The sequence below is a fragment of the Dromiciops gliroides genome, chromosome 2 (genome assembly GCF_019393635.1).
Source record: "Dromiciops gliroides isolate mDroGli1 chromosome 2, mDroGli1.pri, whole genome shotgun sequence".
Taxonomy (NCBI): domain Eukaryota; kingdom Metazoa; phylum Chordata; class Mammalia; order Microbiotheria; family Microbiotheriidae; genus Dromiciops; species Dromiciops gliroides.
Window position 1 is genome coordinate 350,525,303 of NC_057862.1, and position 26,020 is coordinate 350,551,322.

Sequence of the window (26,020 nt, forward strand, 5' to 3'; positions counted from 1 at the left end):
TTAGTAAATAAGTATTATGGTAAAGAATTCTGTGAACTTCCTGCAAAGCTCTTACCATCCATGCTAGAACTTTTAAAAAGGTTTGTGGAGTTTTCTTCTCTTCCCAGAGTTATACAAGTCTCCCTTTTTATCTTCCCCACCTCCCAAGTTCTCTGTACAAAAATAGTCCAAATCCATCCAGCATGGGGCTGGAAGACAGGCACTGGTGACTACCACCAGCCCCTGATAAATGTATGGGGGGGGGCAGTGCAAAAAGCACTAAATGGATGAAACTGGCAGTAGTCATAGCTGTCATTTCTATAGCTATTTGAAGTTTACTAAGCACTTTCCCAGAGTACCCCTGCAAAGCAGATAAGAGTTCAGAGTGGTAGAGTAGAAAGGGTGCTGGAATTGAAGGTAGAAAGACCTGGATCCTCTGTCTGCTCCTTACTGCCTGTGTTAGTTAGGTTGGGGAAGTCCTTGACCTCTCTGGGCCTCAGTTCCTCATCTGTAAAATGGGTGATAGGACTAGCTACTACACCTCTAAGGTCTCTTCTACCTCTAATTTTATGACCTTTATGTAGTAAAACTGTCTGTATCCTTTAGATGAGGTATGGAGGTTCAGAAAGCTCCAGTGATTTAAGTAGGGTCACACAGGTTTTAGTTGTTAGTCAGAATTTGAACCAGGATCTTCTGACTTTAAGTCCAGTATTCTTTCCACTACATCCTGTTGCTGACTTTGTAAAGCAAATAATTTTTATGCTTTAAATAACTTGACTTTCCACCACCCAACCTCATTTTGACCCACTAATTTATCTCATGAGTAAGGTTGGATTTTCCTATTGTTTCTCTTTAAGGCTGGGCAAACCTATGTTCAGGAGTTACTTCATGGATGATTTGTTGCACAGATGTGCTGGCAAATGTTTAACAGAAAACTGGAAACCTTTTCCCTTCTACCAAAAAAGGGAAAAAAGAATGCAGGATACACTTTCAAGTTTAACTTGAATTATTAACATTTTCTCTATCATTTTCTTAAGTCTATACAATAAACAAAACAATAAATTAAGCTAGGTGAGCCATTGGATAGGGCACTAGGCTTGAAATCAGGAAGTCTCATCTTGCTGAGTTCAAATCCAGCCTCAGATATTTCCTAGCTGTGTGACCCTGGGCAAGTCATTTAACCCTATTTGCTTCAGTTTTCTCATCTGTAAAATGATCTAGAGAATGAAATGGCAAACCACTCCAGTATCTTTGCCAAGAAAACCCAAGTGGGGTCATGAAGAGTCAAGACACAACTGAAATGACTGAACAACAGCTTTTAGTGTTGGCCAATTCCCAAGGTTTAAGTGCTTACACTGAAATTTTAACAACAGGCTCTCTCAAGCCTGTCTGAACTTACTCTAACATGTACTTACTTGTATATACCTCAATTATTTTTCAAATCAAATAAATAAGCCTCTTCTCTTTTCTAGGGTATCCAGAGCAGCTAATGAGGAGACCTTACCAAGGAATGCTACACTGTAGGTGCTGAGAAGACTGGGACTAGAGGGGGGAGGGGGGAAATAACTAAATGAATGAATGAAATGGCAGCACCTATTTGAAAGGCATTCAAACCCTCATAGACTCAATTCCACAAAGAACAATGTCCAAGAAAGGACGGAGTAAGGGCGAGAAGCCTGAGGCGCTGATCGTGGCTCTTCAGGCTGCCAATGAAGACCTCAGGACCAAGCTCACTGACATTCAGATAGAACTGCACCAGGAGAAGTCTAAGGTAAGTTGAAAAGGAGATCAAGATGGTCCCGGGGGCCATTGACCATCTTTCCAGGGAGCACTAAAGGCTTTAACCCACAGTGATGTCTAATTCTTCCACGCCTTCTTAAGAGCATCATGGCATCAATCGTCACCATGGACCTCTCCCAGGTGGAGCATCACTGCCTAAGCATCATGGAACAATGAAGAGAGCAGTGAACTAGAAACCAGGACACTTTGGGTTATTTCTTGACTCTGCCACTCACCAATAGCTATGCCATCGTGAAAAGCACACTGACCTTAACCAGCTTTATGCCCTTGGGCAAATCTAGGCTTTTCTAGGTCTTGGTTTACAAATAATCAGCTTCTTTAAGAATCTTAAGATTTAGATCTCTATCTCTCTGTCTCTGTCTCTGTCTCCCTATCTATATACACATAGATGTATATATGCATATGTATGTATGTATATGCATACATGCATATATGTATATTACTTCATACTTCATCTTATTATAATTATACTTCATCTATTTCCAATTCTTCTTTTATAGATGAGGAGACTGAGGATCAAAAAATTAAGTGACTTACCTACTGTCACAAAGGTCATAATTATGGGTAGTGGAATTTAATTCCATGCCTTTTGTCACCATGCAGGCTTCACAGGATAGACTGGATGTTCTCTCAGATCCATTTCAACTTGAACAATTTATATATATAACAACTCTTCCTCCTTCTCCTCTTCCTCTCCTCCTGCTACTTCTTTTTCTCCTCTACAGCTAAGTAATACTCAGGAAGTGAATTCAAATTTGACCTAAAGCATTAGCTGTATGACCCTAGGCAAGTCACTTCACCTCTGCCTGCCTCAGTTTCCTCATCTGCAAAATGGAGGCGATAACAGTACCTCCTTCTCAGGGTTGTTGTGAGGATAAAATGAGATAATATTTATAAAGTGCTTTGCAAACCTTAAAGTGCCCTATAAATGTTAGCCACTATATAAATGATATTACTTTTACCTACATGTATGTAGCTCTTTAAGATTTACAAAGTGTGTCCCTTATAACACGGTGAGGAAACCGGAGCTTAGAAACACTGGATTAGTCATTTAACCTTTCCAAGACTCAGTTTCCTTATCTATAAAATGAGAATATTGAAATAGATTAAATCTAAGGTTCCTTCCAGCTCTAAGTCCTTGGGTCCTATAGTGGAGAATTAAAATGACTTGCCCAAAGTCTCACACAGAAGAAAATAGGAGTTGAAACCCAGGTACAAACACTCCAAATTTACTGATTTTTTACTATATTAATAGGAACCTGTAAAGGAAGGAAGGGAGAAATGAAGGAAGGAAGGAAGGAAGGAAGGAAGGAAGGAAGGAAGGAAGGAAGGAAGGAAATGTTTGGGACAAACTGCCTCAGTTTACCCAAATAACTCGAGGAGACCAACAAGTCAAGCAGAGACAGATTTATTACATCCTCATGAGGACGGACAAAACCCAATTACACATTGAAGTCTTGCAAAGATAGGCCCAATCCTCTAGGTTTTTATACTAATCTTGAAAAGGACTGTCCCCACATACACCTAGGGTGGATGAGCTCACAATCTAACATCCAATCCTGTCTCACTCAAGGTGCGTACCCATCTCGTGATCCATGTATGGAGACATGTCCAAGAACAAAGGGGAGAAGGGGAAAGGGTACAAGTCTGAGGAATGTCAAAGAAAGAGTAAGGCAGAAATCACCCCCTTATCTGACTGCAATTGATCCATGACAGGGATTGGGGTTTTGACATGTGAGAGAGGAGTAAGCCGACTGGTTTATTACAAGCCTTAAACTAAGGTGTAGCTGGCATGTGGGAACTAAGCAGAAGTAAAGTAAATAGTGCTAATTGATAGAACTGTGACAAGTAATAAAACTTACTGGGGGACTGGATATCTCCCAGACCCCATCCCCAAAGTTTACAGAACTGTCCCAAATCCATTATCTCAACAATAAAACTTAAAGGAGACAGTGAGAATTTGACAAGCAATTAACTTTTAGGCAAAGTGAGAGGCTAGCTAGTCTGGGGGGGGGGGGCTAGGTATCTTTCAGACTCCATCCTCATAGTTTAATCTGACTCAAATCCATAATTGTCCCACGCAGAAGGAAGGAAGGAAGGGAGGGAGGGAGGGAGGGAGGAAGGATGGGAGGGAGGGAGGGAGGGAGAAAAGAAAGGAAAAAAGGAGAGAAGGAAGGGAAAAAAGAAAGAAAAAGAGAGTCAGAAAAAGGGACAGAGAGGGATGGAGGAAAGAAAGGAGGAAAAGAGGAAGGGAAGGAGACAGGAAGGAAGAAATCATTTTTATTGTTAAAAAAATTTCAAGGAATGAAAAAACAAACAAAATTGGCAACTAAAACCCAAGATAACCATGTACCCAAATCTATTTACATTTTTAAAATAAAATAACATAAAACTATTGTATAGTAGAAAGAATAGGGAATTTGGGATTCAGAATTGAGATTTGTGATAAGATTGGTCTAAGTGCCCTCTGAGACCCTTTCTATTGTGGAGATTTTATCATCCTGTGAACTCTGCCACTAATTATATGACTTTCTCTGGGCCTCCATTTTCCCATCTGAAAAATGATAGAAATTAGAATTGATGACCTCTAAGCTCTGTCCTCCTCTAAACTCTAGGATTTATACTCCAATAGTTTTATCTTAGCCCTGGGTGAGGAAGCAGGGTCTAGAGCTGGAAGAAATTTTAAAGATCATATAGTTGAATTCTATCTTTTTATGGCCAAGGAAATTGAGGCCTAGAGAGGTCAAATGGCTTGCCCACCATCACAGAGGGAATAATTGGCCTCCCAGGAATTTTTAAGCCTATTTTAACTGTACTCTTTTAACTCTACAACAGTGTGCTACATGGGGCTACGTCCATCCTTCCCCTATCCCTGAACCATGAGACAATCATTCCCATGTGATTTTTAGCAAGTCTGCTGCAAAAGAGACTGGGAAAATTCAGTTCTTTGAATCAAATACGAAAACTTGTCATATCTTGAACTGGATAAGCATTCCAGGGAATATCCAAATATCCACCTCCATGTCCTCTCTAAAGAAGCTTTCCTCTCTGATCCCCACCACTGCAGGAATGATGAAATCTATCCTGACTTCCCATGCCCTCTCTCCATCCCCAACCCCTTTAGAAGATTGGTAACAATCTTCTCCCTATGATCTCACATAGCACTTCATTTTCCCTTCTCCAGTGTGTTTATCAGAGGCCGCATGGCATAAAGGATCAGATAAAGATGGAAAAAGGGTCATATTTGTAGTCAGGAAAACTCTGCCTCTGATACAAGTGAGCTCTGTGACCCTGGATTAGTCATTTAATCCCTCAATGCACCAGGAAAATCTCAAAGAATAGCATAGACAAGAAAATTTCCTCAACAAGAGATCTCTTTACCAATAAAATCACAGATTTACATTCACACACACAAACATACACACACAACATGCATTCTTTGCATAATATTGTTCTCTGAGAATGGAGACCATATCTTAGCTAAACTTTACATATCTCTCCTAACCTCCCATCCCAATATCTTGCACAGTGTTCTGTTCCCAGTAGGAGCTTAATAAATGTCAGTTCAATGAACCGTAAAATTTTACTTTAAGGAAACAATTTTTCTCCAACCTGAGTAGTGAATAAAGCTGTGTTCCCAGCCTCTTTACTTCCTTCATAAATCTGTAATGCCCATGAACAGGCAGTAATAATAAAAATAACAATTTACTACTACTACTACTACTACTGCTGCTGCTGCTGTTGCTGCTGCTGCTGCTGCTGCCATTTATATAGTGCTTTAAGGTTTGCAAAATGACTTATAGTCATTATCTCATTTTAATCTCATAGCAACCTCATGAGACAGGTACCATAATTAACCCCTTTTTATAAATAAGGAAAGTAAGGCTTAGAGAGGTTCAGTCACTTGCCCAGTCACACAGCTAGTATCTTAATGGAGATGGGAAACAGATGGTGTTAGATGAGCTCTAAGGTCCCTTCCAGCTCTAAGTTCTGTGTTCTAAGACACTTTTCAGCTCTAGTATTCTTGTTCTCAATCCAATTCAATCCAATAAACATTTATTAAGTGTCTACTATGTGCCAGGCACTGTGCTAAGTGCTGGGGATAAAATTAAGAACATGTTCCCTGTCCTCAAGGAACTTACAATCTAAAGGGGGAGACAACACACAAGAGGAGAGGGATGGAACACCAGGGGTCATCTTACTGAAACCAGAAAGGGCAATAGATGCAAAGTGGAGTGAGCTGAGAGTCCAGTTTCTGCCCTCCATAAAGAAAGGCATTGGAAGGAATTTGGTATCTCCCCCCCCCCCCGCCCACCTCCCCCGCTACCCTCCAATTAGAGGGGAGAGGAAGCTAAGGGAGGTGGTATCAATAGGTTAGCAGCATGAGTGGTAAATTTAGAAGTAAGTGATGAGCTTATCCTGGAGAAGGGGGGAAATCTTTTTTTTCTGTGGAATGGAAACCAAGTGCAGGCAGCAGATGCAAAGTGGAGTATTCTGAAGTGACTTCACTAACAGTCTATGAAAACTTTATTGGTCAGATTGAGGGGTACCAATTTAACTCTGGAAAAGGTGGGACAAAAGGATGAAGCCAACATCTGGCTAACATTCCGTCTCAGGATCTGTGCCATTACATTCGAGCCCATTTAAAACCTAACCAATAGATTGAATTTGAAAAGAAGCAAAAGTATCAAAAACACATGTTCTATCCACTTCACAAATTACAAACTCTGAAAACAGGTTGAGCTTAAACCTGGAAAAAGAGAAATGTTTAATCTGTCTCTTGGCATCAGTTTCTAACCAAACTAGGTAATATTAGCAGAGAACATGAGTGTGGTGACAGGAATTTTGAATGAGCAGATTTGCCTTCTTCCTTTCCACTTCCTTCTCTCCTAGTCTTTCCCACATTAAATGTGTGAATAAATAAGAATCCCACTAAAGTAGTTTTATATATAGTGGCTCACCATTCTAATTGCAGCCCTATCAAGGGCAAAAGAAATAGAGAGGGCCTGTGCAATAAAGTAGTGTCATTGTAAATAACTAGAGTTATGATTTCAAAGGACCAGGCCTTACGAGGGAGAATATAAACTAAGCCAAGAAATTAATTTGGGCTCCACATTTCTCTCTTAGACTATAGAGATAAAGGGAATAAATTAACTGAATAATAAAAACACTTTAGGAGCTGTAAGAAATTGCCATAATACTAGCTCAAATACTTAAAATCTTCTATCATGCTTCTCCAGTCTTCTACGAATTAAATACCCCTAATTCTTTATATCAATTCTTGTATGACATCACCTCCTAGTATCTCACTATCCTGGGCATGCCTCAGCTTTTTGATGTCATTCCTAACTTGTGGTACCCAGAACTGAACATAATACTCCATATGCCATCCAGAGTAGAGTGAAATCATCACCTCCATCATTGTGAACACTGAATTACTATGAATGTAGCCCAAGATTTCATTAGTTTTAAGAGCTGCCCTGGCACATTGATAATAGTGACCAAAGCCCACAAATACTTTCTATATCAAATACGGTTTGTCTATACTGTACATATCTTCTACTTCTGTTGTTGATTTGTTTGGACCTAAATGCTTTATAGGACTTTGCCATCATCTGTTTTATATTCTATCTTAGTAGATTTGACGCAATGTTCTAGTTTGTCTAGATCTTTTTGGTTTCTAACTTTGATCAACTGTGTTGGTGATCTTTTCCAGCCCCATTATAATCTATGAACTTATGTCTTCATTCATGTCCTTCTGCATCACACTCTTCTACCTTCCTACTTCCTAATTCAGGTTAAGATTCCCTTCTGCAGGGGGCAGCTAGGTGGTGCAGTGGATAAAGCACTGGCCCTGGATTCAGGAGGACCTGAGTTCAAATTCAGCCTCAGACACTTGACACGTACTAGCTGTGTGACCCTGGGGAAGTCACTTAACCCCCATTGCCCCACAAAAAAAAAAAAAAGATTCCCTTCTGCTTCTCTGTATTATTTATCTTTCATTTGTTTTCCTTTTTTTTTTTTTTTTGGTGGGGCAATGAGGGTTAAGTGACTTGCCTAAGGTCACACAGCTAGTAAGTGTCAAGTATCTGAATCTGGATTTGAACTCAGGTCCTCCTAAATCCAGGGCTGGTGCTTTATCCGCTGTGCCGCCTAGCTGCCCTGATTTGTTTTCCTTTTAAAGCACTTCATCCATTCATTCCAGCACCATTTCATTCCCCCCAGTAACATGGAGGACCCTCTATTGAGAGTCATGCCTCTAGGTTTACAGTGATCCATAAATGACTAATATTTGGGTCTAGTCATTCATGAGTTCCAAATCCTTTACTCTCATCTATCCCACATCTCTCCATCTTGTCAATCACCACAGCAAAAGCATCTGTAGCAAACATCTTGCTGAAAGCCAGGAATACTACATCTATGGCATTCCATTCATCTACCAGACTATTAGCCTTGTTGAAAAGGAAATTAATTTAGTCTGGCATTGCCTATTCTTGATGAATCCCTGTTGGATTTTAATGGGTATTTCCTTCTTAAAATATTCACAAATCATCCCTTCCCTAATGTGTTCTACCATTTGCCAGGAATGGGAGTCAAGCTCACTGGCCTTTAATGGAAGTTGAGTCAAATGATTCCCTTCAGTCCTGTGATGCTGTTTGTTCTCAATGAGCTTCCAAAGATAAATGACAGAGGCTCAGAAAATCACATCTACAAGTTCTTTGGGCACTTTGGGGTATAGTTTGCCTGGGGATGCTGACTTAGACTCATTGAGAACAGATAAGCACTGCCTTAGAATGCTTCCCAATTTTTCAGGCTCTCAACTCCCTGTTAATTATTTTTTCTATTCCTCTCATACCAGAGAGCATTCTTTTTGGTTTAAAACATAGCAGTAGCAAAATAAGAATTGAATAATTCTGCTCTCTCTCAGTCATTTCTTGTAGTTTTCCCTTCTACCCCAGGCTGTGGTTAAATTACTTCTTTGATCTTCATTTTGTCCCCAATGCAGTTCTTTAAAAAGCTTTGTCTTGTCTTTTGTATTTATTGCTAAATGTTGTGAAGTAGAAAGCAGGATAGTTTGGCATGAATGAAAGGAAGGAAGAAAAGAAAAGAAAGAGAGAATGAAAAAAGGAGAAAGGAAGGAAGAAAGAGAGAACAGAGAGAGAGGGAGGGAGGGAGGAAGGAAGGAAGGAAGGAAGGAAGGAAGGAAGGAAGGAAGGAAGGAAGGAAGGAAGGAAGGAAGAAAGGAAGGAAGGAAGGAAGGAAGGAAGGAAGGAAGGAAGGAAGGAAGGAAGGAAGGAAGGAAGGAAGGATGAACATTTATTAAGGGTTTAGGTTGTGCTATGAATTGTGCTAAGCACTGGATATGCAAATAGAAAAAGTATGACAATTCTTGCTGTCAAGGTGTTCACACTATAACTGGGAGAGTCAATATATAAAAGAAAGCCTGGCTATATGATGCAAAATCCTGAACATACTAAGAGTTTGGTGGCGAGTTACAGGAGTCCCAAGGTTACATCAGTAAGTCAGATGACAGGGCACAGACACAGGGCAGATGGTAAGATATACTACCTGAAGAACAATGCAAGGCAGTGGCAGAGCAGTTGGTAATGCCTAATGACTTTCCATCTATGTAGAAGAAATTGGTGATTCCTATCTCATCTAAGCCATGTGAGCAGTCAAGTAGCCCATATGAGTTCTAGGTGGCCTGGGATTGGGGAGAAATGCAAGGGAAGAGGAAGTCAAGGGTGGGGAAGACTTCTCACCTCCCAACCCTCCTGAATGGATTCTTTCTAGTTTGAGGTTTGGGGAGGGCGGCATAAAGGAAGAAGTTAGTGGAGGAAGAAGATGGGTTCAAATCCAATCTCCATCACTATGAGCATCAGTTTCCTCATCTGTAAAATGAGGATTACAATAGAGCCAATCTCATGGGTCACTATGAAGTTCAGATAATGTATATAAAGAACCTCGCACACCTTAACGTGTTCCATAAATGTTCTTCTCTTATTCGTTTCTTCCTTTTCTGCTCTAGGTGGCAAAGCTCGAAAGAGAGAAAACCCAAGAAACCAAACGGATCCGCGAACTGGAGCAGCGCAAACACACAGTCCTGGTCACAGAGCTAAAGGCCAAACTCCATGAGGAAAAAATGAAGGAACTGCAGGCCGTCCGAGAGAACCTGATCAAGCAGCATGAGCAGGAGATGTCACGGACGGTCAAAGTGCGTGATGGGGAGATCCAGAGGCTCAAGTCAGCCCTGTTTGCCCTCCGGGATGGCAGCAGTGACAAAGTAAGGACAGCGTTGACAATTGAGGCCCGTGAGGAGGCCCGGAAACTCTTTGACTCAGAACGCCTCAAGCTTCTACAGGAGATCACTGACCTCAAGTCAGCCAAAAAGCAGGTGGATGAGGCACTGAACAATATGATCCAGGCTGACAAAATCAAGGCTGGCGACCTGCGGAGTGAGCACCAGTCCCACCAGGAAGCCATTTCCAAGATCAAATGGGAATGTGAGCGGGACATCCGAAGACTGGTTAGTAGATCTACTTGGCAGGGGCTGACGGAATCCCATTGTTCCTGAGATTGTTGTATTACCACAATATTATGGTCATTGGAAAACGTGTCTCTCTATCACTGTTCCTATCACCTGGTGAATGTACAACCTTCCCTGAAAACACAAGGGAATTGCATGAAATACACACACACACACACACACACACGCGCACACACCAAAATTGGGCCTGTGGAATTAAAGTCCTTTGATTTCACCTTTCTGTCCTGGAAACTGTGCTCTCTGGATGCTTAATTATACTAAGAGCTCACATTTCTATGATGCTTAAAGGTTTACAAAGGATAAAAATACCTAAGGATTTAAAGGCTTACAGTTATCCTAAATAATAATAGAAAATGTAGCTATAATGGAAGATAAAAAAAATAACATCAGACTGGGAAGCAGAAGACCTGGGTTCAAATCTTATTATTAGGTTTTTTAAGTAATGCCTGACTCTTTGTGACCCCTTTTGGGGGTTTTCTGGGCAAAGATACTAGAATGGTTTGCTATTTCCTTCTCCAGCTCATTTTATAGATGAGGAAACTGAGGCAAACAGAGTGAAGTGATTTTCCCAAAGTCACACAGCTAGGAAGTGTCTGAGGCTGGATTTAAACTCAGGAAAATGAGTCTTCTTGACTCCAGGCCTGGTGCTCTATCCACTGTACCACGTAACTGCATAATAATTTAATATATGACCTTGGTCAACTCCCTTTCATTCTGGGTTTCAGTTTCCAACTCAATCAAAATGAGGTCAATAATACAGCAGCAGAACTAACTCTACTGTCAGAAGATTTCAGTTCCTATGTTGTCTCTGAAAACGATTACTTCTCTGGCCCTAAGCAAGTCACTTAACCTCTACAGGCCTCAGTTTCCTCATTTGTAAAATTATTGGACTGGATGGCCTCTTCCATCTCTAGATCTACAATCCCTACAGTGCTATGAATTCATGATCCTATGACCCCGTGAGTACATTCTTATCAAACCTTTAAAGTTCATGATTTGCTTTCCTCTATCCTATGAGATATCTAGTACTGGAATTATTATCCCCATTTTGCAGATAAGGAAATCAAGGTCAAGAGAAGTGACTTTAACTTGCTCAGAGTTACCCAGCTGCTAAGTGGCTGAGCTAAAACACTAACACAGGGTCCGCTCACTGTCTAGCTCTATCTCCACTGTACCATGATGCTTCTACAAGTATTTACAAATTGATTCTCTTTGGCCCAGATGTCTATAAGTTTTTGTCTAAATAGAAGTAGCCAAGAAGTTTGAATCTGGGATCGGGAGAGGTGGGCTTGAATCCCAGTCTTGACACTTGCTATATGAGCCACCCTTTTTCTCTCATCCTCAGTTTCCTCATCTGCAAAATGGGGATAATATACATATGTTAGTTTTAATTACAGAATACTAATACTTTTGTAATCTAACTCACAAGGCTCCTGCAAAAACACAAAGTGTTTTACTTAACTTAGAGTACTTTATAAGTGGGAGCAATTATTCTTTTTTTTTTTTTTGTGAGGCAATTGGGGTTGTGACTTGCCCAGAGTCACACAGCTAGTAAGTGTGAAGGGTCTGAGGCCGGATTTGAACTCAGGTACTCCTGAACCCAGGGCCGGTGCTTTATCCACTGCACCATCTAGCTGCCCCGGGAGCAATTATTATATAGCTATATCTTCCCAAATCATTTTATCTTTGTGAGCTATTCAGGTTGGATTGTTTTTAAGGGTCACTCCCGTGACTTTCAAAATGCCACTGGGAATGTCTTCAGTAGATTTTCCTGGTCAGCTGTCCAAGGACTCACACTTTAATGCAGAAGCCAAAAATAGATGAGCTCAAATGATTTAAAAATAGAAATTGCCTTCCCCAAAGAAGGTTTCCAAGATTGGAGCCATATTGAAAACAAAAAGAATCTTTAACAGCCATCCATCTGGTAGTGTGTTTTCTAGGCTTAGCTATACTCCTAAAGAGATGCTCTTTCTTGCTAATTTGATTCACCAAGAAAGAGGCATGTGGGTCACTTACCCTTATTTGACAACAGAACCAATGTAAGCAAAAGCCACTGCAGCCCATGGTGACCTTGACCAACAGTTTCAAAAGAAGCCCTTTAAGCACCCAGTACCAGAGTGTTTAGCATGTGAAATCGAAAATTAGAGTAAAATCAAATTAGCCCTCAGTCACTAGAATGTACTTGATGGTCTCCCCAACATGTTGGTTTCTTTGGAAAACCCATTCCCTGGATGATACCTATAGATTTTAAATGAGGAATTTGAAAGACCAGCACTCAAGACAGTAATTAGGAGCTCTATTGGATTAAAATTTAAATTTTAAAACTGTAAAGTGACTATTATGATTTTCCCCTCCTGATGTCCTCCTGGAATGTAATACCACAGCATGGAGACAAGCCTGGCATCTCTGAGGCCATTGCAGCAGAATGCTAGCTTTGGCATGCCTTACCAGGCTGGAGTATTTGCCTTGGTCAGGTTCAGTGGTAGAATGTGAGTCCTTCATCCGAAGACTAGCCCAGCTAAGTACAGAGAGGCTCTTCCCTAGAAGTGGGGAGCCCAGTGGGTTTGTTTGGGGTTTGGGGGCCACATCCACTCATAAAGGCAATCTCCTTTATCAGGGAGGAACTGGGATTTATACTGGTCTGAGGGAACTTCCAAGCCACTGAAACTGTAGATTGAAGTCATGAAACAAACATAGTTACCATGGAGCCAATCTGCTTTTTTTGACCCAAACATGTCCAGCCCTACTGTGTTCTAGATGAATTGGCATTTTTGAATTTTTTTGTTTCATTTTGTTTTGTGTTTTTTGGTGTAGTGGAAGGAGCACTGGGTTTGGAGTTAGAGAACTGGGTCTGAATCTTAGCTCTGTTACTTAGTACCCATGTCACCTTGGGCAATTCCCTTGCTCTCTCTGGGTACCATTTTCTTCATTTGAAAAACAAAACAAAACAGGGACAAGAGTTCCCTTCTAGCTTGGCAGCTATGATTCTTTTTTCTCTAACTATTCCACCCATGATTCCATTTAATACAATTGCTAACACTCCCAAAGCCTCAAAGACATGTAGATGACATGGGCTTTCCTCTGCCTTTGGCCTTTCTAACTACATTGGCTGATAGAAGGGAGGGAGGAGGAATAGAGAAAAAATATAAATAGAAATGTTTAACCTGAAAAAAAAGAAAAAGAATAAAAAGAAAGGAATGCAGGACCATGAACTCTGAAAATATAAGGTAAGTGGGAGGATGGAGGCAGCACTGTTCAATGGTTTACGAGTCAGACCTTCCTAGAGGTCAAATCCACAAATGGATTCTGCCATTGATTTGCCACCCAAAGCATTTCTTTTTGCTGACTTCCTTCCATTGGCATATGATACCAGTGGGATAGATACTCTAGCTTACTTTTATAATGGAAATTGTTCCTTATCAGTACTTTTTTTTTTAACAATCAAAGCAGAGGGTTTTTTTTGTTTGTTTGTTTGTTTGTTTGTTTATAACCCCTATAGACAAGCCTAGGCTTATAGAAGTCAAAGTTTGTATCTGTCTGCCCCACTGTCTCCATTCTGTGATTCACATACCCATACACAGGTGCTACCTTCTTTTCTCCTCACTCAAAACCCATCTCACATTTAGACCTAGAAGAGATCTTAGAAGCCATTTAATTCAATCCCTAAAATAATTTTTACATTTGTATAAATGACAGATAAAACTTAAAGTATTAGCTCCTTCCCCTTCTTTCCCTCTTGCATTTGAATATAAAGAGAGAAGGAAGTCAGGCTAAGGTAATGAAACCCTCAGAATGGTGCTAGCCTGTGGGCAGAGGAAGGAGCTTCCTGGCACCACTGATAGAATCCTGAGGAGTTGGTTGCCCATTCCACCAGAATAATATGCATCAGGCAAAATGGTAGAGTGGCAAGTGAACTGACTGGTGGCAGAAGAAGTGGGTTCTAATACTGGCTCTGCCATTTATTAGTTCTGTAATCATGAAGTCATCCCACTGAGCCCCCAGCAATGTGTTGGTATCTGGAACATGGGAATCATAATATCTGACCCAGCTAGGGCTATGTGAGAACCAACTGAAATAATAGAGCTATTTTTAAAGTGCCACAGAATTTTAAAGCTATGATGGAGCATAATATTGGGTGTGGAATCAGAAAACCTAATAGCTTGGTAGAGTGGAAAAAAATCAGCCTTTGCAGCTCAAGGACCAGGGTTCAAATCCTACCTTTGGCACTTACTACCTGTGTGACATTGAGTAAGTACTTGAATTTCTCTAAGCTTCATTTTCCTCCTCTATAAAATGAAAGGGTTGGATTTGATGACTTTGGAGAATCCTTTCTTGTTGTAGTATAATGGTCCTGGACATGTCACCTCTCTGCATATCATGGTCCTCATTTCTACAATAAGGGAGTTGGATGAGATTATCGTTGTTAACATCATCATCACCACCACCATCACCACCACCATCATAATCATCATCACAATCTAGGTGATTCAGTTGATAGAACACTAGGCCTGGAGTCAGGATGACTAGTTCAAATCTAACCTCAGACACTTACTAGCTGTGTGACCCTGAGTAAGTCATTAAACTTCTTTTTTTTTTTAGTGAGGCAATTGGGGTTAAGTGACTTGCCCAGGGTCACACAGCTAGTAAGTGCCAAGTGTCTGAGGTCGGATTTGAACTCAGGTCCTCATCCAGGGTCAGTGCTCTATCCACTGTACCACCTAGCTGCCCCCATTTAACTTCTTTTTGCCTAGGTTTCCTCATCTATGAAATGGTGGTAATAATAGCACCTATCTTTCAGGATTCTTGTGATAGAATTCTAAAGCACTTACTACAGTGCCTGGCAAATAGTGAGTTCTCTCTCTGTCTCTCTCTCTCTACATATATAAACATATGTTTTATATATATATATATATATATATATATATATATATATATATATAATATACATACATATAAACTATTATTACCATCATCAATAAATAACTATAATAGTAAAAATAATAAATTATCTGTAGCAGTCAAAAGTTTAAAACCACCAATGTTACAGTTGAGGAATTTTTAAAAATTTAAACAGGACCTAGAAGTGCCTAGTCTTTTTTTTTTTTTAAGGACCTAGTCCTTTATTTTTTTTTTAAAGGAGATTTACATTTTTAAAAAAATTTGTTAGTTTAGGGGCAGCTAGGTGGCACAGTGGATGGAGCACTGGCCCTGGAGCTGGGAGGACCTGAGTTCAAACCTGGCCTCAGACACTTAACACTTACTAGCTGTGTAACCCTGGGCAAGTCACTTAACCCCAATTGCCTCACACAAAAAACCAAAAACAAACAAAAAAACCTTTTCTTTGGGGCAGCTAGGTGGCACAGTGGATAGAGCACCAGCCCTGGAGTCAGGAGTACCTGAATTCAAATCCAGCCTCAGATACTTAACGCTTACTAGCTGTGTGGCCGTGGGCAAGTCACTTAACCCCAACTGCCTCACCAAATTTTTTTAAAAATAGTTGGTTTAAAATCAAAGATTGCTCAAACTGGAAAAGGCTATAGAGATGACATACTCTGGTCTCATTTTACAGTGGAGGAAACTGAGGCCTGAAAAAGGATGTAAAATGATGGATTAAGAGCTGTAAAGGACCTCAAAGGTCATCTGGTCAAACCATTTACTTTACAAATGAGGAAATTGAGGCACAGAGAGATTAAATTAAATTAAGTTGTCTGACTTAAGAGCCAGTCCTCTGCACTGTAACCATAAAAGTGACTTACTTATGGTCATGTAGCTAGTATGAGGGAGAGTTGAGATTATACCTCGATCTCCTGACTCCAAATCTATAACCTTTATCATTATACTACATCTGCTTTGCAAAACTCATTATCAATGAAGTGGAGCAGGGGGGCAGGGGAAGAATGCATTATGTCCTCTCTAATTGTCAGTGATCTGTCTGGTTCTCAAATTGTCCTTCAATGGGCACTAGCAAAATACTCGCTGTATTAAGGAGTTACAGCAGAGATGTTTTACCTGAATGTTCACTGTGTAGGTTATATCAATACATATCTAAATATAAATAGGGGCCATGGAGAACTGTAAATTAAACTCCAAGTCACCATTCTGCCAAATGAATGTGTGATTCAAATAAGAGCAACACTGGGTTTTTTGGTTTCCAATGCCCACGTACCACCTGGGAGTTAGTGATACAATGAACAATATATATTCTTTTAAGTCAGTGGGGCATCATTTAATGCAAGGCTTCTTAAACTTTTTTTATTCATGACCCCTTTTCACCTGAGAAATTTTTATGCAGCCCCAGATATATAGGTATATAAAATAGGTATACATAATCTTTTACTGTTGCCAAATTTTTCACTACCCCCACATTCAATTACGTGATCCCACATGGGGTCACAACCCACAGTTTAAGAAGCTTTATTTAATGTACCATCCAGGCACCAAATCTGGCCCCATTGGTCTTAAAGCATGAAGCCACCTCCCAAACATATAAATTTCATTTGAATTCAATAAATATTTTAAACTTACTACTTGTGTGACCTTGTACAAGTCACTTAACCTCTTTGCCTCAGTTTTCTTTATCTGTTAATGAGGACATTGGAATCAATAAAGGTTGCTGTCCCTTCTAGCTCTAAGTCTATTATCCTACAATGACAATATTCACAAGGCCTTGAACTTGGCTCCAAAAGGGATACAAACATGAAAAATGACACAAGTCCTGCCTTCAAGGAGATTATCATCTAATAGCAGAAATACAACTTGTCCACAAATGAGTATGGTACAAGGTAGAACGTGGTAGCAGTAAAGGAGAGAGCCAAAGTAGTCTGGGAAAGTCAGAAGAAGGAAAGATCATAGAGAAAGTCAACTCCCATTCCAATGCAAGTTTTTTGAGGGCAGAGACTCTTTTAAAGTTTTCTTTGTATACTTACTACCTAGAACAATGTCTGACATACTAGGCACTTGAAAATATTTGTTTAATTGAATAAAATGAATGGATGAAGGAGCACTGAGGTTAAACCTTCAAGGAAGAAAAGGATGTTAATCAGCAGACTATAGAGCATCTTCCAGTTGTTGTTGAATCATTTTTCAGTCATGTCTGATTCTTCATGACCCCATTTAAGGGTTTTTTTGGCAAAGATACTGGATTTGTTTGCTATTTCCTTCTCTAGATCATTTTACAGATGAGGAAACTGAGGCAAACAGGTAAAATGACTTGCCCAAAATCACATAACTAGTAAGTGTCAGAGATTGGATTTGAACTCAGGAAGATGAGTCTTCCTGACTCCAGGCCCAGCTCTAGCTACTGTACCACCTAGCTGCCCAAGTATTTTCCAGATCTCTGCAAATGCATGGAGGCAGTAGAAGTTGTAATGAGACTGAGAATAAAGAGTCTAATTTAGCTATAATGGAGAATCTGTGAAGGGAGTAGAGTGTGCAATACCAGGCTAAGAAATTGGAGCTTAATGATGTCCTTCCAATTTTTAGAGTCCAATGGTTTGACCTTGACATAGCCCTGTAGAATTCATAAAGTGCTTTATATAATCTCTCATTAGATTTGCACAACCATGTGATGTTAATAGCTCATGGTTATTATCGCTTATTGTAGATAAGAGATAGGGTAGTAGAGGGGATAGTGACCTGGACTCTGAGTCAGGAAGGCCTGCTCCAAAGAGCAAAAGGGAATCATGGGAGATTTTGGAGTGGGGGAACTGATATGGTCAGAGTGGTGCATCAGGAAGATTCTTTTAACAGCTCTCTGAAAGAGGGATTGAAGGGGAGGAGGAGGAAGTCAAAGAGGTAGGTCAAAAGGCTATTTATAATAATCCACACAAGAAGAAATGAGGGCCTGAAATAGTGTAGTAAGTAGCAATAGAGTTAGGGGACAGATAAAAGTGACTTGGACACAGACAGTGCCTCAGAGATGTTAATATTCAAAGGCTATAGTGATATTACTGTACTTCATCTCTAGAAAATAATGGAATACAGGAAATTTTATGTGATGAAGGACAGCAGTGTGATGTAATAAGAAGAGCCCTGTGTTTAATTCAAAACAACCAGGGTTTGAGTGACAGCTCTATTCTATCCATGTTACCTGGGGCATAGTTATTTTAGCCCCTTGGGACTCAGTTTCCTTGTGGTTCTCAAAATATTTCAAGGCATAAAAGACCTCTCACACACAAATAATCCTGATATCCCAGTCTAGTACAATGGGAACAACACAGAAGTTGTAATCAGAGGACTTGAGTTCAAATCCTGCCTTGGTCACTCACTACCTATGTGCCCTTTGGAAAGTCATTTACACTAGCCAGACCTCAGTTAGCTTCGCTGTAAAATGAGACCACTGCTCTTTCTGGCTTCTAGTGTTCCTTTCAACTCTAAATCCATACTCCTAAACTGTTGCCAAACTGAACCATGTTGTCTGGAACACCCCCCACCCCACCCCCTGATAACCACTACCTCTACCTTGGCTTTGTGGCATTGGTGCTAAGGTTGTTGCTAAGCAGACCACATGTCAAGATCTCTCTCAGCTCTCAGGACTCGGAATTTTTGTGGGGCCCAGAGTCATATTAAGCCATCTTGGCTTAAGAATGTGACTCTAATCAAACTATACCTTCCTAAGTTCAAATAAAAAATGGCCAACATTTCTATAATTCTTTAAACTTTGCAATATGTTTTTTATAACAGTTCTATGATGTTATAAGTATAAAGAATTTTTTATCTAAATCTGTAATTTCACCAGTGAAAGAACCTCCCAGTGAGGAAATGCACTCTATCAATGGAGATCTACCACTGTCCTCTAACTTAGAGTCCTTGGAAATGGCCAAGGACACTGAGAAGTAAGTGGCCTGCCCAGAGTCATACAGTCAACATGTATTAGAAGTTGAATTTGAACCCCAGTCTTTCTTGAGGCAGGCTCTCTAACCCCAATACTGATACTCACTATTTCTATTTGACCAGCAAAGAAAGTGAGGCTCAAAGAAATGAGATGATTTGACCACAGATGCATAGGGAGGAAAGGAATCAAATACTTGTCAGGCATCTATTATGGACCAGGCACTGTGCTCAGCACTTTACAAATATGATCTCATTTCACTCTCACAACAAAACCATAAGAATAGGTGCTATCATTATCCTCATTTTGTCATTTGAGGAGACTGGAACAACAGTAGTTAAATGATTTGCCCAGGGTCATACAGGTAATCAGGCAGATCTAAACTCAAATATTCCTAACTCCAAGCCCAATGCACTGTGCTACCTGGCTCCCTGATAACCAATAAGTGTCAGAGGCAGGCTTCAAACCTCATTTTTGACTATGAGACCTGAGCCCTTTCCATGACACCACATAATCTATTCACAATTATCAGAGTCTGGGCAGAGCTGTGATCTTGCCAATGAGGATGTTCCACATAAGGTAGCCCCGAGACAAATTCCAACAGGTTCTGGGGGGTTATATTCATTATAATAATCACTAGAACATCTTATTAATGCCAAAATATAGGTTATTACTGTCACTCAATAAGCATTTAGCAGACATCTACTATGTTCCAGACTTTGTGCTAAGCACAGAAAATACAAACAAAGGCAAAAGACAGTCCCTGCTCTCAAGGAGTTCATGGTTTAATAGGGAACTTACAATCTAATTGTTAACATTCACATAACCCTGTAGAGTCATAAAGGGTGTTACATCTCTATCTCATTTGATCTTAACAACCAAGTGAGGTAAATTGTGCACACATTATTATACCCAACTAGAGATGAGAGGCAGCAAGGTGTAGGGAAGGGAATAAGCATTTATATATGTGGCCAGTACTGTGCTAAGTGCTTTTTACAAGTAATATCTCATTTGATCCGCATGATGACCCTGCTATTATTATCCTCAATTTTTAGTTGAAGAAACTGAGGCAAATGGAAGTTAAGTCATTCCCCTAGGCATACTCAACTGGTAAGTATCTGAGGCTCCATTTTGAATCAAGTTTTCCTGACTCTAGGCCAAGCATCCTAACCACTGTGCTATCATCTATCTATCTGCCTCTCATGTGGTGGATAGAGACCTGGCCTCAGAGTCTGGAAGACCTAGATTGAAATCCAGCCTCTGACACATACTGGCTATGACATTCCTCCCTACTTTTCCCACCTCTACTCATTAAACTTCTCAGTACTTCTGTCAATTTTCTATGACCACAAGCTGCACTAGGTTTATGACCCTGGGCAAGTCAATTAGTCCTGTTTGCCTCAGTTTCCTCATCCCTGGTACATAATAGTCACTTAATAAATGTTTTGTTCCCTTTCCTCATTCATAAAATGAAAAGAGTTGGATTAATAGTTTTCAAAAGACCCTTCCCACTCTACATGGTCCCATAATATGGACACCTTGTATAGGGGAAACAATTTGAATTTCAGGTAAGAAGACCTGGATTCAGGTCCCAGTTTTGTCACTTCCAATATGAATTTGGGCCAATTCCTAACTGGTTTTGCAAGCAGTGGGTATATTCCCCTCTCCGGGCCACTTTATTACTCTGTAAAATTCAGAGCTCAAGCCTATTGATATCTAAGGGCCCCTAATTGTTAAATTCTCTAATCCTATCAGATGAATGATGAATATTATCCATTAAACTCTGCACATTATCAGTAGCAAAAGGACTGGTGATCAGGAAAACAGGTTAATCTCTCATTGCTACTGCCCTTCTAGTTCTCATCGAATGGGAGAAGCATAATGTGGTGGAAAGAATTACATTTGGCAGCATAAGACTTGAGACCAAGTCCTTAGTCTTTCTCTCACTGTCTGTGACTCTGCTATTTACTATCTCCATGACCTATCTCCTCCTGTCTCAATGCCTCAATTTCCTCTCTGTAAAAAAAGAGGTTTCGCAGCATAGATCCACAAGGTCTCTTCCAGGTCTATCATCTTGTGGTGCTATGATCTTGACTTGTTTCTCCTTTCATTTAGATGGATGAATCAAGGCCAAGGACAGGATCATCTTTTCCCTGGAAAAGAGCTGGAGACCCAGACAGGCTACGTCCAGAAACTCCAGCTGCAAAAGGAGGCTTTTGGATGAGCAGCTCTTCCTGGTGAAGGAGGCTTGAGTGCAACATGAGCAGCCCCAAACGAGAAATTCCAGGAAGAGCCGGAGACGGCTCTGACCACTGCGGCAGCCCTGTAAGTCTGCTCCCGAGGAGGTGAACCCTGGTGCCATCTTTTATTTGCTCTATCCAACTTTATAGTTTGCCTGTTAGGCTCTTCCCCACCCTCCTCCCCCTCAGCTCACCTCAGAGAAAATCAATCCTACTCCCCCTACAAAAACCACTAGCATCCAGATAATGGGGGTTTCTAAACTCCAAGCAACATTCTGGTTGGCATCCCATTAGCGTTGCCCCAGGAGACTCACAAATCTCTCTTCCTATCTCCTATAGCTGTGGTTTTAGCCCCAGCACACCTGCCTGGCTTCCAACCTGTGGTCAGAATCAGAAGTTGGAGGAAAAAGACTTTGCCTCCAGCCAAGACTGGTAATTTTCCCCTGTGGGAGCAGTCAGAATAGAGACTCATAATCTACAGGGGTCAACATTTATCATCCATTGTTGATTCCAAAAAGAGCCATTAGTGGATTGAAATCTTTGGAATGGCTGCCTAAAAGCTTCTAGTACAATTTAACTACCCACTAAATTCCCTCAATGTCTATCATTAGTAGAGAAATTACTTTTAGGACTACAGTGATGGAAATGAGTATATATGCATGATTTATTTTTTTTATATGAGACCTGCAAGCTCATCTGACAAATTATTTAAAACCTATCATACACTGAATAACTCAAATGAAATTTTAAAAAAATTTTGTTATTTTCAGTATCTCAACTTGAGTTCCACTTTAAGGTCTCACGGTAGTTGGCTTTGACCTTGGGTTCTCAAGGTTATGGCAAAGGAACACAAGTTCAGGCAGAGTTTAACCAAGATGAAAAAGTCCCTAGAAGTCTGTATGTCTGCCATCTGATGACCAGCCTAGTTAAGCTGAAGGAGTTTCATCAGCAAGTTAGCCATAGGGTAAGAATTTTGTGGGTCACAATCACTCCTAAAGATGGTCTACCAAGCTGGAGAAAGGTTGTAATCTGTACCAATGGGAGGACTGTCTTATATTGAAATTGTCCTAGTAGTTCCTCTTTTCTTAAGACACATAGTAGGGAATTTCTTCTCCCAGATGTCCAAGTCTGTTTTTGTTTTTGTTTTTGTTTTTGTTTTTTTTTTAGTGAGGCAATTGGGGTTAAGTGACTTGCCCAGGGTCACACAGCTAGTAAGTGTTAAGTGTCTGAGGCCAGATTTGAACTCAGGTATTCCTGAATCCAGGGCCGGTGCTTTATCTACTGCACCACCTAGCCGCCCCTTCAGATGTCCAAGTCTGACCTTGAATGGATGGGAGAATGACCCAGAAAATATGTGGTTATCAGTCTTCCAGTCTGGGAAGAGAAATCCACAAAGATTTTATTTTCCTGAGGACTGATGAAAAGTGTTTTGATTTTGTTTTGTTTACAGGACTTACGAAGAAACCAGAAGAGAATAGCTGAGTTGAATGCCACTATAAGGAAGCTAGAAGATAGAAATACATTGCTTGGAGATGAAAGAAATGAGTTGGTGTGTATTAAGCCAGTTTTGCTTCTCTTGGGAGTCTCGGATGCTTCAAGTCAGCTTGAATAGTGAAAGAACAAACCATAATCTCGTAGTCACTGTAAAGAGTTAGTGTCCATAATAGTCAGCTAGGCAAGGAAGCTAGGTGGATTGAACACTAGATTTGGAATCAGGAAGACTTGAATTCAGACACTTACTAGCTGCATGCCCCTGGGCAAGTCACTTAGCCCTGTTTGCCTCAGTTTCTCCATCTATAAAATTATCTAGAGAAGGAAATGGCAAACCACTCCAGTATCTTTGTAAAGAAAACTCCAAATGGAATCACAAAGAGTTGGACATGACTGAAACAACTGAACAACAACAACAACAACAAAAATGGGGATAACAACAGCACCTATCTTTCAAAGTGGTTGTAAGAATTAAATGAGATAAATATTTGTAAAGTGTTCAGCACAGTGCCTGCCCTTTCCTATTCAATATAGCTGCTAGTACATTTCTATTTTCCATCCCTTTCCCTTAAATCCTCCAGTGTAGACTTCTACCCAATATCTTATCATATTAGGAATGGGACCTTAAACTCTCAAAACCTGTGTCCGTGGAAGTACTGGGAGGTCCTACCAGGAAGCCAGGTGACACAGTCAATCAAACAAATGGCCTGGGAGTCAGAAAGACCTAACTTCAAAGCTTGCTCTGAATGATTACTAGCTTTGTGACCCTAGACAAGTCTACTAACCCCTCTAAGCCTCCATTTCCCAATCAGTAAAATGGGGATAATAATAGCATCTACCTCACAAGGTTGTTGTGACAATCAAATGAGGTATCATGAATAAAGCGATTTGTAAACATTAAAGTTAACATGTTAATTTAAAATAAATCTTTATCATCATCATCATCATCAAGCTAGAAAGGTTTCTAGCTAGACGGGTTATGTGCTTGTATTCTAGGAACCATCCTAGCTAAGTTTAGAAAAGCTAGAAGTCAGGGGCAACTAAGCAGCAAAGTGGATGGAGCAGTGACCCTGTAGTCAGGAGGACCTGAGTTCGAATCTGGTCTCAGACACTTAATATCTATGTGACCCTGGGCAAGTCACTTAACTCTGCCTCAAAAAAAAAAAAAAGAAGAAAGAAAAGAAACAAAAAGAAAAGCTAGAAGTCTGCCTACTAAATAAAGAATCTTTCAGTAACAGCAACTTATTAAATCATCTGAGGAAGCTAGATGGCATCGAGAAAGTTCAGTGAACTGAACTTCAAATAAGGAAGACCTAAGTTCAAATACAAGCTCAGAAACTCATTAGCTGAGTGCCCTGGGAGAGGTGAACACCTCTCAGGCTCAGCTTCTTCATTTGTAAAGTCATGAGTATACTGCAACATTCCTCCTAGCTATAATAAATCTATTATCCTCTGATGTACTAACATGTAGAATTGTTGTGATATGCATGACCAGAGAGAATATCCATGCTGATAAAATCATTTCTCTCTGAAGCATTACTTTAAATATCTGGTATCCCTGTTTGCAATGGCCTGTGACCTCAGTCAAATTTACTCATGCAAATTAAATTATACATTTGCCATTTGGGAAGAAGATATATTAAGAAGTTGGGGGCACTCTAAAGTACAATTTGGTAGAAAGTAACCTCACAGGATCACAACATTGGACGGGGCCTCAAAATCCAATCTCTGTCTGCACATGAATCCCATCCAGCCTTTGCTTCAAGACCTCCAGTGAGGAAGATTCTACCCCTCTGAGGTGATCGATCTGTTTTTGGACAACTTAACTGTGAGCAATATTCCTCCCTTCCCCTTTGATCAAGGCTAAATCTGTTCCCAGCTCTGCCCAGACTCTGGAGCCAAGAAGAACAAACTTAATCTCTCTTCTACTTGAAAGTCCTTTAAATACTTAGGAATAGCTCTCATATCACCCAAAGTCTTCTCTATGATAACATTCCCAATTCTTTCCAGAGATCCTTATATGGCAGGGTCTTCAGACCTCTCACTTTCCTGCCCCCCCGCCCGTCTCTAGATATGTTTCAGCTTTTCCTTCCTAATGTGGGGCATAAAGACCTGAAAAAGGTTTCCAATGTGTTCATACTAAGGCAGAGTACAGTGGGGCTCTGTCCACCTCTTGTCTTCTGGATACTGTGCCTGTCTTAATACAGTCAAGAATAGTATCAACAGGATCAGCTGCTATAGCAGAATTTATTCTTATTTAATTTGAAGTCCCCCCCACCAAAGCGTCTTTTCTCATGAACTGCTCTTTAGCCCTGTGGGGCCCTTTGTACTTATAAAGTTGATGTTTTTTAATCTAAGTGTAGAACTTTACACTGATATCTCTTAAATGTCATCTCATAGAATTCATCCTATTGAAATAGTTTTGATTCTTGATCCTTATATCCACTGGGGTGCGCTTTCCCTCCTAGCTTTACAAGTTTAATAAACAGATGGCAATCTGTGTCAACATGGATAAAAATGGTAAACATCACAGAACCAAGGACAGTTCCCCAGCCTCTCCCTCACCCCACATATCTAATCCAAGTCTTATAGATCCTGCCTCCTCAACATCTCTAGCATCTGTGCCTTTCTCTCTTCTCACACAACCACAATCCTAGTTCAAACTCTAACCACTCCTTGCTGGACTGCTGCAATGGTGCTCATGTCTCTCCCTCCTCTGATCCATCTTCCACATGGTTACCAAAGAGATTTTCCTAAGTCACAGGTCTGACTATTTCCTTCCCTTCCTCAGTAAACTTCTTTTTTTTGGTGGGGCAATGAGGGTTAAGTGACTTGCCCAGGGTCACACAACTAGTAAGTGTCAAGTGCCTGAGTCTGGATTTGAACTCAGGTCCTCCTGAATCCAGGGCCAGTGCTTTATCCACTGCGCCACCTAGCTGCCCCCCCCAGTAAACTTCTAAGGCTCCCTATTGTCTATAGGATAAAGCATCAACTTCTCTTTTTGGCATTTAAACCTTTGACAACCTGCCTCTTCCCTACTTTTCCAGCCTTGCTATATACATCTCTCCCTTCTACTACCCTAAAATCCAACCAAATGGTGTGTCCTGGTATTCCTGAGATACAACATTCCAT

At 40.5% G+C, this 26,020-nt stretch overlaps 1 protein-coding gene across 1 annotated transcript in view; it reads left to right on the forward strand.

The window, feature by feature from the left end:
- Nucleotides 1-26,020, forward strand: part of JAKMIP2 (janus kinase and microtubule interacting protein 2) — a 240,955-nt gene that overhangs the window by 137,471 nt on the left and 77,464 nt on the right. The window contains 8 exon segments of the mRNA XM_043987296.1: nucleotides 1,452-1,750; nucleotides 9,809-10,306; nucleotides 14,732-14,746; nucleotides 21,287-21,311; nucleotides 21,314-21,372; nucleotides 21,374-21,406; nucleotides 21,408-21,482; nucleotides 22,848-22,946. Coding sequence (XP_043843231.1) covers nucleotides 1,622-1,750; nucleotides 9,809-10,306; nucleotides 14,732-14,746; nucleotides 21,287-21,311; nucleotides 21,314-21,372; nucleotides 21,374-21,406; nucleotides 21,408-21,482; nucleotides 22,848-22,946 — 933 coding nt within the window. The 5' untranslated portion in view covers nucleotides 1,452-1,621.